Genomic DNA, 17,157 nt, shown 5'->3' with positions numbered 1-17,157 from the left:
GCGCATGTGTATAGTTATTGTCGAGCCTGCAACTTTTGTTGCAGAAAGCTCGACATAGGGATAGTGATCCGGCGGCAGCGGCTACAGCGGCAGCGGCGTTAGCTCACTTCTTAAAAGCTTTATATTATAGAAAGTGGAAGACCTGGATGCTTCATACTTTGTATATAGATGCTTCATGTTACGAAGTTTCTGTCAGTCACATGTCCAATGCCCTTGACCTCATTTTCATGTTTCAGTGACCACTTGAAAAAAAAGTTCAAATTTTTTGTAATGTTGAATTCTCTCTTATTAAAAGTAATAGGATAACTATATTTGATATGTGCATACCTTGCAAGGTCCTCATGTCTGTCAGACAGTTTTCACTTGATCTCGACCTCATTTCATGGATCAGTGAACAAGGTTAAGTTTTGGTGGTCAAGTCCATATCTCAGATACTATAATCAGTAGGGCTAGTATATTCGGTGTATGGAAGGACTGTAAGGTGTACATGTCCAACTGGCAGGTGTCATCTGACCTTGACCTCATTTTCATGGTTCAGTGGTTATAGTTAAATTTTTGCGTTTTGGTCTGTTTTTCTCATACTATATGCAATAGGTCTACTATATTTGTTGTATGGAATGATTGTAAGGTGTACCTGTCTAGCGGGCAGATGTCATGTGACCTTGACCTCATTTTCATGGTTCAGTGGTCAAAATTAAGTTTTTGAGTTTTGGTCTTTTTATATAATACTATATGCCATAGGTCAACGATATTTGGTGTATGGAAATATTTTATGATCTTTCGTGGAGGTTTTATTTGACTGTGACCTCATTTTCACGGTTCATTGCACAGTGTTAAGTTTTTGTGTTTTGGTCTATTTTTCTTAAACTATAAGTAATGGGTCAACTATATATGTTGTATAGAAGCATTGTTAGCTGTACATGTCTTCCTGGCATGGTTCATCTGACCTTGACCTCATTTTCAAGGTTCATTGGTCTTTGTTTAGTTATCTTGGTTAATGTTAAGTTTATGTGACAGTTGTAATAAAGCTTAGCTTTATACTTAGGACTATCAACATAATATCAATGATTAGTATAGAAGGCGAGACATTTCAGCGTGTGCACTCTTGTCTTGACTTCAAGGGGTATTAGATTGAATGGTTGCTCCGGATTCCCCACTCAATTAATTAATTAATAACTCATGGGATCCTTTCTATGTATGTCTGCTATTGATGGTTATTGTTGTTGCATAATTTTAAATCATATGCATCATTTAAATTAAAATAAATGTAGTCTACATCGTAAAAGTAACCCCTTCAGGCGAAATTGAGTCTTCCATATTATCGTTTCCAGTTGTCTCCCTTCCGGAAGTAACTTCCGTGAATTCTGAATCAAAACAATACATTGAGAAAAAGTAAACTTGTTCTGTCGATAAACATTGTATTGTATTAAAACCGATCGCAATTTAAACCAAGGAATGTGTACGGAAATTAGTCATGATCACTGACCCAAAGGAAATTAAATATTTAAAGAGTTAGGAATGGGGTTCCTCCTAGAATTAACGTAGGAAAATAGGTGATACATGTAAGATATGAAGTGAAATAACCTTCTCTCACTCTGACCTTCTCTTCTGAGGAAAGTAAACTTAGAATTGATAGTTAAAAAACTAAAACACAATAAGCCTAAGTATATTGTTCACATACTTTTATCCGGGATTGGCTATTTTGTAACTTATTTAGATAACGTATATTTTACATTTTACATGTGCAGTTGAATTAGTTTTGAAAATATTATTATCCAGCTACATGTATACATGTGTCAATGAAAACAATGGCAATCGTATCCCTCAGAGCAATCTGCTCTTTGATTGTTAAGTAAAGTTGACTTTTGATATATTAAATATTTTATTTTTATTCTAGGATGAAGTAAGTATTTACCACACAAATTGATGTTTTAATATTTCCAGTTTACCTTGTACTGTATTAATTTCTTTAATTATTGAATTTTTCTGCATGTTTTTGGTAAAAGATATTTTAAGTTGCACAAAAGAAACTTGTATACTCGAAATGCAAGGAATTCTTTGGGGGAATTTATATAAAATTCAGAAAAAGAGATGATAATTGCATCTAGTGTTTAAATTTTGGGATTTCCTGAAAATAATTATGTAAACCATTGACATCCAAATTGAATGTTGTATAATGCATGTGACCACTTAACCCTATCCAGTTGTCATCCTTGGACCTTTCATATGTGTATTTTCCTCCTCCTCCATGTCTGAGAATAATACAAAAATGATTGGTTTATATAAAATTATGTCTTTCCTATGATATGATTTATCATTTCCTTAAAAAGATGCTATGGACAAAGTAAAAGAATTAACTTATCCCAGAATACTTTGATTAATGTTCTATTTATCAAGATCGAGTGCAATAAAAGTTTAATACTTTTTTCAATGTTTGATTATGCATAGGTATTGATTATAACATAAAACAAATATTTAACAGCCATTAAAAAAGCTGCTATCAAGTGTCTTTGTGATCTATTTATTATGTGGGACTATAAAATAGCAGTCCTATAAAGAATGGAAATCAAATGTTATGCAAGGTGCCTTTTAATTTAAAAACACATTAACCTTTTGTCATATTACATTCAATATGCAAATGTATTTTTATGTTTGATGAACTTTTATATTCTGTGAGCCTACAATTAATCTTTGCACAATAAATCAAAGTCCAATTGAACTTAATCTCATCAAGTTATCTCCCAATCTTATGAGAAGTGAGGACCCTTCAGTTTTTATAATTTATTTTACTATCACTTAAACAGAGTAATTTTTATGACCCATTTATGGGCATTATGTTTTTTGGTCTGCGTCTGTTCGTCCGTCTGTCCGTCCGTTCCTCCTGCTTCAGGTTAAAGTTTTTGGTCGATGTGTTTTTGATGAAGTTGAAGTCGAATCAATTTTAAACTCAGTATACATGTTCCCTATGATATGATCTTTCTAATTTTGATGCCAAATTAGAGATTTTCCCCAATTTTCACAATCCATTACACATATAAAATGATAGTGCAGATGGGGCATCTGTGTACTGAGGACACATTCTTGTTTATTTTTTCCACAACACCTGACATTGTAGATTTATGGACTACTGTTCATAAACAATGACTATTTTTACTCTTAGAAACGATTAGTCAAGTTTGCTGTTGATCATTTTTAAAATTGTCAATAGATTAGTAATTTTGCTTAAGAATTAAAAACAAAATAGGCACATCTTTTATATTTCAATTAACCACATGATGCCTAGATTGGTAAACTAAGAATGCCTGAAGGAAAAAAGGATACTGGTGAAGGGCTGACAACTGTTGACCCTTAGTTCATGACACAGTGGTTTATTGGTGTTCTTCAACATTTCATTTCCATGAAAAAATTGTGGTTAACAGCAATAAACATAACTGTCTATTTAAATAAATATTCTGTCTAATTGACCCACAACTTTTATCACTTTTCATAATCATGCTTTACAGATCATTTTTTATGATTGATGATTTTTTTTCTTCACATTACATGACACAAAAAACCACTGTATCATCATTTTTGTCGAGCCTTCGACTTTAGTCGAAAAAGCGAGACTAAGCGATCCTATATTCCGTCGTCGTCGGCGGCGGCGTCCACAAATATTCACTCTGTGGTTAAAGTTTTTGAAATTTTAATAACTTTCTTAAACTATACTGAATTTCTACCAAACTTGGACAGAAGCTTGTTTATGATCATAAGAAAGTATGCAGAAGTAAATTTTGTAAAAATAAAATTCCATTTTTTCCGTATTTTACTTAAAAATGGACTTAGTTTTTCTGCGAGGAAACATTACATTCACTCTGTGGTTAAAGTTTTTAAAATTTTAATAACTTTCATAAACTATCCTTGATTTGTACCAAACTTGGACAGAAGCTTGTTTATGATCATAAGATAGTATCAAGAAGAAAATTTTGTAAAAATAAATTTCCACTTTTCCGTATTTTACTTATAAATGGACTTAGTTTTTTTGCCAGAAACAAAACATTCACTCTGTGGTTTAAGTTTTTAAAATTTTTATAATGTTCTTAAACTATCCTGGATTTCTACCAAACTTAGACAAAAGCTTATTTCTGATCATAAGATATTATTCAGAAGTAAATTTTGTAAAAAAAAATATTCACTTTTTCCGTATTTTACTTATAGATGAACTTAGTTTTTCTTCCAGTTAACATTACATACAGTCTGCAGTTAAAGTTTATAAAACATTTATTAGATTCATAAACTATCCTGGATTTTTTTACCAAACTTGGAAGCTTCTTTCAATCAAAAGACAGTATCGCGAGGGAAATTTTTATTGATGTTTTTCCTCATTTTTGTTGAGTCTGCGATTAACAGAAAAAGTAGGCAAGACACCGGGTTCCGTGGAACCCTTACAAATTTTTTTTATTGTATTTATAGAATGGTATGACCTGTGCCCACATTGCTGCTTCTAAAGGAAGTGTTGCTGTTGTCAAGGAGCTTATGAGATTCAATAAAGGAGTTGTTACTACAGCTAGAAATAGGGTAAGTGTATTAATGATCTTGGATATGGTTCAGTTAAAAAGAGGTTTTACTACAGCAAAATTAAGATAACTATGTTCATTGAAATCAATTTTCAGATCAGCAAGGCCCGACAATTCTTATTTGATAATATCTAGAATGATATGCTGTAATCATGGAATGTTTCATTTCATGTACTTAGCTTTTGTATTGTGGAATGAATTGATATTTGATCTTGAATATTAAACTGATAAGTTGCACCATATTTGGGATTTTCAGATCTTTCTCGCAGTGACATCATCTTTTTACCATATGTTCTTTCAATTGCCATTAGTTATATATACCAACTAAGCAATTATTTGTTCATCTAAAAACAATTTGGGGTTTGTGAACTTTGCAAGATATTGTGTATAATTTCTTGTTTTTATTACAATAGTTTTGTTATATTAGAATGATACAAATATTTTTTCAGACCAATGATTCTACAGCCTTGCACCTAGCAGCTGCTGGAGGTCATAAAGAGGTTGTACTGGTGCTTCTTGAGGCAGGGGCTTCCGCTATTGATGAAAATGCTGTGAGTAGATTATTTCTTGTACAGACATGTGACTTCATGACTGCAACTTATTTACATTGTTCAAGTGTTATGTTTTCTAATTAAAAATTGTTTTGAACTGATGGGTATTTTCTTATAAGGGGACGGTGGGGGTCATGTGTGTCCTATTTCAGAGAAGACATTACTATAAAGTTGAAAAACTTGTGTCTAATCCCTTTGTCTTTTTGGACAAAACAGTATGTTTCAACTATCTGTGTCTCATTGATTTTTTTTTCTGGCATTAACTTCTCAATATTTCAATTTAAGGTGGTATGGGAGTCTAAAATAAAAATGATAAATTTGTTCATACTTTGCAAAACATAGTATCTATACACCTTATCGCTATTTAGTCCAATCCGGGAAAAACAGTCATTTACACAACTTCCTGTTTGGGTCATGCCGCCGAAAAAGAGAGGTCATCAGTAGTGAGCTGAGGGAGGAAAAACTTTAGAAAGCAACCATTAAAAAACTTTGATAGAGTATGATCCACTTTTTCCGAAATTAAAATTGAAGTAAAAAAAATATTTTGTAGGAAGTATTTACGGTAGTTTAAACAGGTCTCATTAAAAAGTATCTTGCATGGTGCATTGTTTAAACAAGGTCCCAGATAGTTTCAACTGGATGAAAAAGTTGAGTAATTTTAGAACTTATCCGGAATGGAATAAATAGCGATTAGGTGTATTGATATATGTTAAAAAATATAATAAAAATTAGGTCAATGTGCATTTTCTCAAACTACAGGTTGTGACAAAATGGCACATTTAGTATAGATTATACAGGAAAAAACACCATTCTGTGATTAGAAACTAAACTTAATGATAGAATTGTATAATAAATTATAAAAAGATAGTTTTCAGACAATGCTTTGAGAGTATCAAAAGAAAAGTTAGGGTCACCGTACGTTTTTTCCAGGTAAAATACTAAATATGAAAATTCCAGGTAGATTCCCTCAGAAAATGCACTGTTTTAGAGTTCCCCTTTAAATGCCAATTTAAAAACATTTAAAACAACCAAAAATAATCTACTCTTGTAAAACTATCAATATTTATAAGTTATATTCCTATAAGCTGGTTCTTTAAAATGAACATTTACATTATATATCTGCATTCGTACATCAAATTTTGCTAACTTAATAGAAAGTCTGGACCTTAGGTTCTCTGTTTTGTACAATCCAAGATGGCGAAAGACACCCATACCACCTTAACTAACTTCATTGTAAGGCTTCACTGATTTTACAGTTTTCAATGTTAAGATTTTATAGTGAGATGATATGAAGAAGCGATGTGTATTACCTTCGCTGACATACTTTCACTTAACAGATCATGAATTTGCTGTTTATATTTTATTAGAATAGGAGAAATGATATATTGTATCTTATAAACTCACAATTGAATATAATTGTCATTATTATTTGATTATTTCTAACTTTGTGGTTATTATGACTGAGATGACAGATAATTTGACTTTTTATTTGAAGGATGGAATGACAGCAATCCATTTATCAGCTAAGTATGGTCACGTTAATATACTGGAAGCTTTGAAAGGACATGTATCATGGAGGATAACTAGTAAAAAGGTTAACAACATTATACCTTTTTATTTAAATCTGTTTATAGTAGAAATTTATATCATACATAAAGATAATTCAATGTTACTGCAAGGTTTATGTAGGAATTGAAAGAAAATATTTGTTTAAGACAAAAAGTTGCAAAAGTTACTCTACCTATATTGTCCTAAAGTAACTTTACCTGTATTGTTAATTTATACGTCATTCTATAAATGAGGGCTAACCCCTTATTGCAGTCACCTAGCTCATCAGTGTTCCTAAAAAGAATGATTTTCTTACTACATTTTTATCAGAAACTAATCAACAGAAAGAGTTTGATTTGGCCAGCTGCTCAACAGTGTTATAAAGTGTGAGGAACTTTCAGATCCGTCAAACACAAACTTTCTCTGTTTTCCAATTTTGAATTTGAATTTCAGCTATTCTTTATAGCACTACAACATGAATATTCTTGTTTTTATAAAGTTTTACCCAACTTTATTTTTCTTAACTTTATCAGTAACCTTAATTTTGTCACCTTTTAACTATAATGGATGGCTGTTCTGATACAAAGTATTGTTTGTTTCCAGACTGGATTGTCAGGACTACATGTAGCTGCCCACTTTGGACAGGTAGATTTTGTCAGGGAAATGTTGACCAAAGTTCCTGCAACTGTTAAAAGTGAGCCTCCAGTTGGCGGAGATTCAGGATTTAAAGACTTTGGTTCTGAGGTATGCTAGATCATGTACTTGTATTATCCTTGTTTTGAATGTATTATGATATTGTGATATTGTTACCAAGTTAAAGTGTGTATTTATATAGAAATCATAGATGTGTTATGATTAGTGAAAAAGTATTTGCAAATTATGTCAATCCTCTTTCTGTTTGTAAATGTATTGTCATATTGAAAATTTTAATCAAAATTATTTGCAAAGTATAACTTCCAAGAAATTAATGTCAAGAACCATTAGAAGCTTTGGTCAAAATTTCTTCAAAACTTTCTGTGAGTTTTGAAATAAGAGAAAAATATATGAAAGTAAATTATATCAAATGCAAATTTATAACTGTATGAAAGTAAGATTTATTTAATGCTAATTTTCAAATACTTTTGTAACTATTAATCTTTCTCTGTACTAATATTGATACTGTGTTGTTGTTGATTCTGTAGACTGGTTTGATATGATGTTTGCTGTTCACATTCTCAACTTTTTCACCAATAATTCATAATCCAGGAATTTCCTTTAGTAACAGATTAAAATATTTTGCCAAACAGTACCTACATTTCTATTCACTGTTTTAAAAGTTTGTTTTGAAATATGCATTTGGCAAAATATTTTGTAGTTCATAATGTTCCACTTAGATTTCTTACATTATTCCTTTTCCATACATTTCCTATGAGAAATCCAGACATTTTGCAGCTGGAAATAGATTTTTCAGAACACAGATACCTCAGGAACTAGCACATACATCTTTCTGTATTGTTGTAATAGTTTAAAGTGTTGCATATTATAATGTAAAATAGCTCATTTAGAAAATATCTTGTTTGAGGGTAAACTAAGTTGTTAACTTGCTTTCTGATTTAGAATTGTTTTAGTGCAAGAGGAGATAATTCGTTTAAACTGGTTGGTTTATTTTTAGTTGGGATTGGTTAAAAATAGTTCAGAATAATTGGTAGATCATTTTTAACATGTGTATCATTTAGTAGAATATTGGTTTATTTTTATTCAGACTTGATATTCTTGTAATACTTTCTTGTAAAATATGATTTGCAGCTCTATGGGCAGGTAAAAATTGTTTTATGTCCCCTTAATTTTGTTGTTTGTCTAGATTATGTTCAAATATGTGTAAATTAGAAAATAAAATTGATAAATCAATGCCTTTGAAATTGCTTCATTTTTCTACTTGACTTAACTACCTTAGTAATTCTAGAAGCATACAGTTAGTCTAGCATTTCTATTCTGTCTGACTACTTTTTCCTGCGTAGTAATCTTTTTCAGAAAAAGTATGCTTTAAGATGGTTAAATAGTACTTTTACCTGCGTAGTAATCTGTTTCAGAAAAAGTATGCTTTAAGATGGTTAAATAGTATACAGGTAAGGTGTAGGTCACATGTTTTTTTAATTTCACAACATTTAAAAACTTATAAATAATACCTGATTATTTACCTTACATAGAATAACACGGTAGACAGTAATTTGCTTCTCATATTTGTTAATGTAAATGTTTACAAAATGTTGTGGATAGTTAAGCATTTCATTTGTTCACCGCTTTTTTGTGTTTGTAGTTCTATGTCTAATAGGCTTAAATACAGCATCATATATATGCACGTTTTAGGTAAACATATATCCTTATAATATTTGAATAATGCTTTACTTGATATTAAAAAAAAAAATCTCTATGTAAAAGTTACACTTAAAGAGGTAAACATTGTTCAAAGCAGAATATTATCTTGCCTTACTACGAAACTAATATAATGAGTATCTGTTACATATGCGACATTGCGACTTATACCATATACCTGGGCTCTCTTGTCATAAAACTTTACAGAACAAAATTTGTGCTCAGACCACTTAATCCAGTAATTTGATTGATTGAAGTCTTGATACATTCCCCTCCTCTCCACCTTTGGCGGATTTAGATAGAATTTCGGAGACACAAGGTAATGATTTTCATTGGTTGCAGTTGAAACTTGCTGCACCTTATCAAAAAGCGCCTATAACATGATCACATGTAAATTTAGAAAGTGTTTGTAAATAATTGCCATATGCTTATTGTGCAATAAGTCTTTACATCCCTAAACATACGACTATATTCAGTGACAATTTGAATGTTTTCTGTGTATGTTTCTTGCACAAATGCATGAATGTCAACATATATTTTCTTAACCTAATTTACCAAATGTGTAGAATCTAGACGCTACAGTGTTTTTACCTCCAAATTGAAGAGTTCAAGTACTTCCATTGGTCAAGAATAATGTATTTGGAATGGGCGTGACTTTAATCTACCGATAGATGATGCATCATTGTTATCACAAATGATGGCCCAATCTGCCAATGGTGGAGAGGAGGGGAGTGGATCGTAACTCTTGGCTAGCGAAGATGCTTCTGCTGAACTTAATCCTGCATCAGATACTTTTACTAACTCACATACCCTTTATCTCATATCTCATTAGGAAAAATTCTGCAAGTATCATTGTGAAGATACAAAAAAGAGATAAAAAAAAAGAGATTTTAATTCGCATTGATGAAAAAACCTGTATAGAAGGATAAAATGCTGTAGAACACTAATATATCACTTTTATGACTATAGTGTTATATATTTGTATAATTCTGTGTATGGAAATTATAATGTTCCAATCCAAACTTATAATGTATATATTTTTTTGTCAACAGTTTTTTAAATATTGTTTTTCCTATCTTTGCGTTATTGAAACGCAAACCTGTGCAATGTAACATTAACACAAACTTTTGCCTTGTAACGCAAACATCTTGATTTCAATTTTCATTTAGTTTTGTTTATATTTCTGTCTGCCATTAAATTTATATGAAGCTTCCAAAGCTGCAATTTAAAAAAAAAATGTCATTCTTAACAATAACTTTTACAATAGCAATCCAAATATAGAAAATTGTCCAACCAACACATCAATTCACTAATGTACAAAGTGCATGACTAGATTACCAGTGTTGTTGGGCACACATTTGATATTTTTTTTTTATTTCTTGGTTTTGGAGTTTTTAATGGAACATAGAAGAAAATGCAAGGCACTATATACCTTTTAGTATGCATACTCAATATAGTTTGATGCAATGTCATTGACAGAACCCATTGTTTTATTAAGTCAGTCAAATAATAGGGTCTTTTCAAAATTAATGGAAATTCACATTATTACATTGCAACTAATGTATAATTAAAAGATAGGAGAAATATTTGTATTAATAGTAATCAAAACTTGGAAGTTATTTATGAGATATTTGAATATAAAAATAATAAACATACATTTGATTTTTCAGTCTGGTTTGACACCATTGCATTTAGCCGCCCAGTCTGGACATGAAGGATTGGTTAGATTGTTACTCAACTCACCAGGAGTACAAGCTGATGTTTCAACCAATGCTCAGGTAAAGTTAGATTGTTACTCAACTCACTAGGAGTACAAGCTGATGTTTCAACCAATGCTCAGGTAAAGTTAGATTGTTACTCACCAGGAGTACAAACTGATGTTTCAATCAATACTCAGGTAAAGATAGATTGTTACTCAACTCACCAGGAGTACAAACTGATGTTTCAACCAATGCTCAGGTAAAGTTAGATTGTTACTCAACTCACCAGGAGTACAAACTGATGTTTCAAGCAATGCTTAGGTAAAGTTAGATTGTTACTCAACTCACCAGGAGTACAAACTGATGTTTCAATCAATGCTCAGGTAAAGTTAGATTGTTACTCAACTCACAAGGAATACAAGCTGATGTTTTAACCAATGCTTGGTAAAGTTAGATTGTTACTCAACTCACCAGGAGTACAAACTGATGTTTCAACCAATGCTTAGGTAAAAAGTTAGATTGTTACTCAACTCACTAGGAGTACAAGCTGATGTTTCAACCAATGCTCAGGTAAAGTTAGATTGTTACTCACCAGGAGTACAAACTGATGTTTCAATCAATACTCAGGTAAAGATAGATTGTTACTCAACTCACCAGGAGTACAAACTGATGTTTCAACCAATGCTCAGGTAAAGTTAGATTGTTACTCAACTCACCAGGAGTACAAGCTGACGTTTCAACCAATGCTCAGGTAAAGTTAGATTGTTACTCAACTCACCAGGAGTACAAACTGATGTTTCAAGCAATGCTCAGGTAAAGTTAGATTGTTACTCAACTCACTAGGAGTACAAACTGATGTTTCAACCAATGCTCAGGTAAAGTTAGATTGTTACTCAACTCACCAGGAGTACAAACTGATGTTTCAAGCAATGCTTAGGTAAAAAGTTAGATTGTTACTCAACTCACTAGGAGTACAAACTGATGTTTCAACCAATGCTCAGGTAAAGTTAGATTGTTACTCAACTCACCAGGAGTACAAACTGATGTTTCAACCAATGCTCAGGTAAAGTTAGATTGTTACTCAACTCACCAGGAGTACAAACTGATGTTCTAACCAATGCTCAGGTAAAGTTAGATTGTTACTCAACTCACCAGGAGTACAAACTGATGTTTCAATCAATGCTCAGGTAAAGTTAGATTGTTACTCAACTCATCAGGAGTACAAACTGATGTTTCAAGCAATGCTTAGGTAAAAAGTTAGATTGTTACTCAACTCACTAGGAGTACAAACTGATGTTTCAACCAATACTCAGGTAAAGTTAGATTGTTACTCAACTCACCAGGAGTACAAGCTGATGTTTTAACCAATGCTCAGGTTAACAAGAAATAGGATTGGTAGGTGTGCATGTTTGTATGACAGGGTTTATTTGACCTTGACCTCATTTTTTGATTAATTGATCATTAATAAATTTTTGTGGTTAGGTGAGTTTCTAAGATACTGTGGATTCATTATTATTTGTTGTATACCAATTTTCGTGGGTTCCATTGGTACAGGTGAACAATGAATTATAATGTTCAACAAATAGCATATTTTCAATAGGCTTTGTATACAGAAATTGGCAAAACCATGAAATCAAATATCCACGAATATGCAAGTTTTCAGCAATTCACAAAAATTGATACCCATGAAAATAAATGAATCCACAGACAAAGAATTGGTACACGGAATTTGATGTATTGAATGATTGTAAGGTGTACATTTCTGTCTAGCAAGATTCATTTGACCATGACCTCACTTTCATGTTTATAGTTTTTTGTCAACATTGAGTTTACTCGGTAAAGGTAAGTTTTTCATATATTTAAAGTTATGGGTCAACTATATTTGGTATATAGAATGATTTATGTCTATCAGGTGCATTTGATCTTGACATCATTTCCCCAAATATTTGATGATGTAGAGTTAGTGTTATACATGTAATAAAACCTTGATCTTTATGACTTTCAACCTAAATTTCAATAATGATCAGTAAAGCAGGCAAGACATTTCAGCATGTACATTCTTTGGTTTAAATAAAAAAAAAATCAAAATAAAATAATGTATTATAACTTTTGTATTCCATTCTATGATAAATAAGAGTATATGGACTATTTGAGGAACAAATCATCACCAGGTTGAAAATGTTAAGTTATCATATGTGAGTTAACATGATTTACTGAAATATTTTTCTTTTCCTGTATTTCTAAACATCTAACACACAAAAGGAAATGGCATGACATAACCAAAATACTTATTGACTTTGAATCATTGATGTCAGAGTTTACCAAACCAAGAACAAAATCTATAACCTTGCTATCGAAAGAGCCCCTTGCCCTATTTGCCTTTAGGCATACAAATGACAAAATAGGAGGGTACTGGTATGGAAGAGCCCCTTGCCCTATTTGCCTTTAGGCATACAAATGGGAAGATAGTAGGGTACTGGTATGGAAGAGCACCTTGCCCTGTTTGCCTTTAGGCATACAAATGACAAGATAGGAGGGTACTGTAATGGAAGAGCACCTTGCCCTATTTGCCTTTAGGCATACAAATGACAAGATAGGAGGGTACTGGTATGGAAGAGTTCCTTGCCTTATTTGCCTTTCGGCATACAAATGACAAGAGGGTACTGGTATGGAAGAGCACACTGTATATCATCTTAATAATCTGATTCAAACTCTTTTATTTCAGGGAGCTATTCCATTACACTTGGCAGCACAAGGAGGCCATACATCAGTGGTCAGTTTGTTACTAAGTAAGTCCACTAGCCAGTTACAACTGAAAGACAAGAGGGGAAGAACTGCCTTACATTTGGCCGCTGCCAATGGACATCTGGACATGGTAGCTTTGCTTCTTGGTCAAGGAGCAGATATAAATGCTTGTGATAAGAATGGTTGGACTTCGCTGCATTTCTCTGCCAAAGCTGGATTTTTGAATGTCGTTAAACTGCTTGTTGAAAGTGGAGCTTCAGCAAAGTTTGAAACAAAAGATGGGAAAGTTCCAATATGTTATGCTGCAGCTATGAACCACTCTGAGGTGTTGAGTTATCTGTTAAGAAAAGATCACAACACTCAACATCTAATGGATGATAAAAAGGTTGGTTATTAAAACTCATAAATACACGGGACAGAAAACACACAAAGAAAATATCACAACACTCAACATTTAATGGATGATAAAAAGGTAGGTTATTAAAACTCATAAATACACAGGACAGAAAACACACAAAGAAAAGATCACAACACCTAACATGTTATGGATGATAAAAAGGTGGGTTATAGAAACTCAAAAATACACAGGACAGAAAACACACAAAGAAAAGATCACAACACTCAACATCTAATGGATGATAAAAAGGTAGGTTATTAAAACTCATAAATACATGGGACAGAAAACACACAAAGAAAAGATCACAACACCTAACATCTTATGGATGATAAAAAGGTGGGTTATAGAAACTCATAAATACACAGGACAGATAACACACAAAGAAAAGATCACAACACCTAACATCTTATGGATGATAAAAAGGTGGGTTATAGAAACTCATAAATACACAGGACAGAAAACACACAAAGAAAAGATCACAACACTCAACATCTTATGGATGATAAAAAGGTAGGTTATTAAAACTCATAAATGAACAGGACAGAAAACACACAAAGAAAATATCACAACACCTAACATCTTATGGATGATAAAAAGGTTGGTTATAGAAACTCATAAATACATGGGACAGAAAACACACAAAGAAAAGATCACAACACTCAACATCTAATGGATGATAAAAAGGTTGGTTACAGAAACTCATAAATTCACAGGTCAGAAAACACACAAAGAAAAGATCACAACACCTAACATCTTATGGATGATAAAAAGGTGGGTTATATTAATACTCATAAATACACGGGACAGAAAACACACAAGGAAAATATCACAACGCTCAACATCTTCACAATAATAAGAAGGTGGGTTTATAGAAACTCAAAAATACATGGTACAGAAAACAAACAAAGAAAGGATCACAACACTTTTAAACATCTAATGGATGATACAAAGGTGGGTTATCAAAACTCATAAATACACAGGACAGAAAACACACAAAATGATGACCAAAGAATATATATAAAAAAAATGGTTTTTATTATCCATATATTCATTTGAATTTTTTGAATTATTTGGAATAATTTCCCTTTCAGACAATAGGTATCTGAAATGAGGAAAAAACAATAAAAGAGTGAAAAAGAAAGCCATAGAATCATAGATGCATTATGCCCAACAAATTTGTGTGTTTTAAGCCTTTTAAAATCAAATATAAAACTACTGTATCAATCTATCCAGTGGTCTTTTATAAAGGGGATATGCTAACATAAAGCTTCCATGATATTTGCCTTGAAATCTTCTTACCAGACAGACTTTTCTTGAATACTTAATTTATGCATGAAGCAATGATTTCTATTTTAGTTTGTATTTGACCTAATGGTTTGTGGGAAGTTGACAAAGAACAAATGTCTGAAAGAGTTCATATTGCTTTCACCTGCTCCAGTAGATACTGCCGCCAAAATGTCAAGTAGCTTTCGTCTGCTGGCTAGTAAAGAAAAGGAGAGGTCACGTGACCTGCTGGTTGCTGGGGACTACTGTGAATACATGGCTACTGAGTTGACTGCAATAGCTGCTAGTTCTAACAGTGCAGGACAAATTCTCAAATCAGTTGATAATAATGGAACTTCATTTTTAGATGTGTTGATTGAACATGAGCAGAAAGAAGTAGTTTCCCATCCCTCAGTTCAGAAATATTTATCAGATGTTTGGATGGGTAATTTGAAATGGACGACATGGAAAATTGTGATGTTATTTTTAGTATTTCTATTTATACCTTTAGTGTGGTTAATAGTATCATTACCTTTAAGACAAAGATACAACAAAATTCCTATAATCAAATTCATGGCGTACCTAGTATCACATTTGTATTTAATGTTTTTGTTTTCGCTGACAGTAGTGTATCCATTAACGCCAATATATCAATCAGCCTCGTTGATACCACACTGGTATGAGTGGTTACTATTAGCATGGTTATCAGGTTTGCTAGTGTCAGAACTAACAAATCCCGGTGATAGAGGAGGACTTGGATGGCTTAAGGTCATATCCATAGCCGTCAGTGCAATTGGAATATTCATTCATGTAATTGCTTTTGCATTTTCATATGACGACAGGCTAATATTACTATACATAAGAAATCAAATCTTAGCTTGGGCATTATTAATGAGTTTTGTACAGTTACTGGACTTCTTATCATTTCATCATTTATTTGGACCGTGGGCCATTATTATCAGAGACTTGCTGAAAGACTTAACACGATTTCTTGTCATATTACTGATATTTATGTTAGGATTCACATTACATTTGTCAGCCATATATCAACCAGTGTATGCTCCTAAAGATCCAGATCCATCCCTGGGTAACGGGTTAGGTAATGGAGAACCAGTAACTTACATGACGCCAATCGATACATTTGAACTGTTATTTTTCTCATTATTTGGATTAGTGGATCCAGATGCATTGCCAACAGTTTATCGTAATCCAGCATGGGTAATCACACTGGCCAAAATTGTGTTTGGAACCTACATGATGGTGACACTTATTGTTCTTATAAACTTGTTAATTGCTATGATGTCCGATACATATCAGAGAATACAGCAACAGTCAGATACAGAATGGAAGTTTGGACGAGCCAAACTAATAAGAAACATGAACAAGACATCAGCAACACCAGCTCCATTAAATTTGTTTACAAAGATATTTGCATATTGCCGAATGGCATGTAAATACAAAGGTAAAAACTATCCTTATGTCATTTTCCCCATTTTTTGTGTGTTTTGGGATTGTAGTCTTGACAAGTGTAATGAATAAAAAGAAACTTTAAACTGTAAAATCTTTCCTTGAATTATAAGTTTAACCCATGTTTTGCATTTTAAGTGAAAAATATAGCAGATAGATAGAATAACTGTTGCAAAACTGATTTGCAAATAAAATTTAATAATAATTTCAAAAGACCAAAATAGTTAACTACAGGAGTTATTACCTTTTTATGATGATTTTTGACCAAATTAAGTGTTTTTACCTTCAATTTTAAAAGCTATAATAGATAGACTGAAACTTTAAACAGCCAAAAAGATTAGCCTCACAAAGTTTACAATTAAGTCAATATGAATGAAATTGTCAATTTAACTCCTTATTAATTCCAATTTTAAGGTAAAAAAAAAAAAAAAAGTAAATGGTCTATGTTACATACAACTTTTGTCAACCACTTCATTTTTGTTGTATTGACAAATTTGCCACCTGTTTGATCGAGGGAAACTTTTTATGGCTTACAACGGTATGAATTTACGCTTATTTGAATGTTATGTGATATTTTA

The 17,157-nt window shown here is 32.2% G+C and overlaps 1 protein-coding gene across 3 annotated transcripts in view; it reads left to right on the top strand.

Annotated features, from left to right (window-relative positions):
- LOC143052446 (uncharacterized) overlaps positions 1–17,157 on the top strand; it is an 85,671-nt gene that overhangs the window by 64,510 nt on the left and 4,004 nt on the right. For 2 of the 3 annotated variants that reach the window (XM_076225485.1, XM_076225502.1), the window contains exons 20-27: positions 4,453–4,557; positions 5,006–5,107; positions 6,603–6,701; positions 7,259–7,399; positions 8,725–8,760; positions 10,678–10,785; positions 13,433–13,837; positions 15,206–16,574. In XM_076225485.1, the coding sequence (XP_076081600.1) occupies positions 4,453–4,557; positions 5,006–5,107; positions 6,603–6,701; positions 7,259–7,399; positions 8,725–8,760; positions 10,678–10,785; positions 13,433–13,837; positions 15,206–16,574 (2,365 nt within the window). The remainder of the gene's footprint in view (positions 1–4,452; positions 4,558–5,005; positions 5,108–6,602; positions 6,702–7,258; positions 7,400–8,724; positions 8,761–10,677; positions 10,786–13,432; positions 13,838–15,205; positions 16,575–17,157) is intronic. The other variant, XM_076225494.1, reaches the window with a different exon arrangement.

The sequence above is a fragment of the Mytilus galloprovincialis genome, chromosome 1 (genome assembly GCF_965363235.1).
Source record: "Mytilus galloprovincialis chromosome 1, xbMytGall1.hap1.1, whole genome shotgun sequence".
Taxonomy (NCBI): domain Eukaryota; kingdom Metazoa; phylum Mollusca; class Bivalvia; order Mytilida; family Mytilidae; genus Mytilus; species Mytilus galloprovincialis.
The sequence above is the reverse complement of the archived record's forward strand: the minus strand, read 5'-3'. Positions and strand labels throughout refer to the sequence as shown.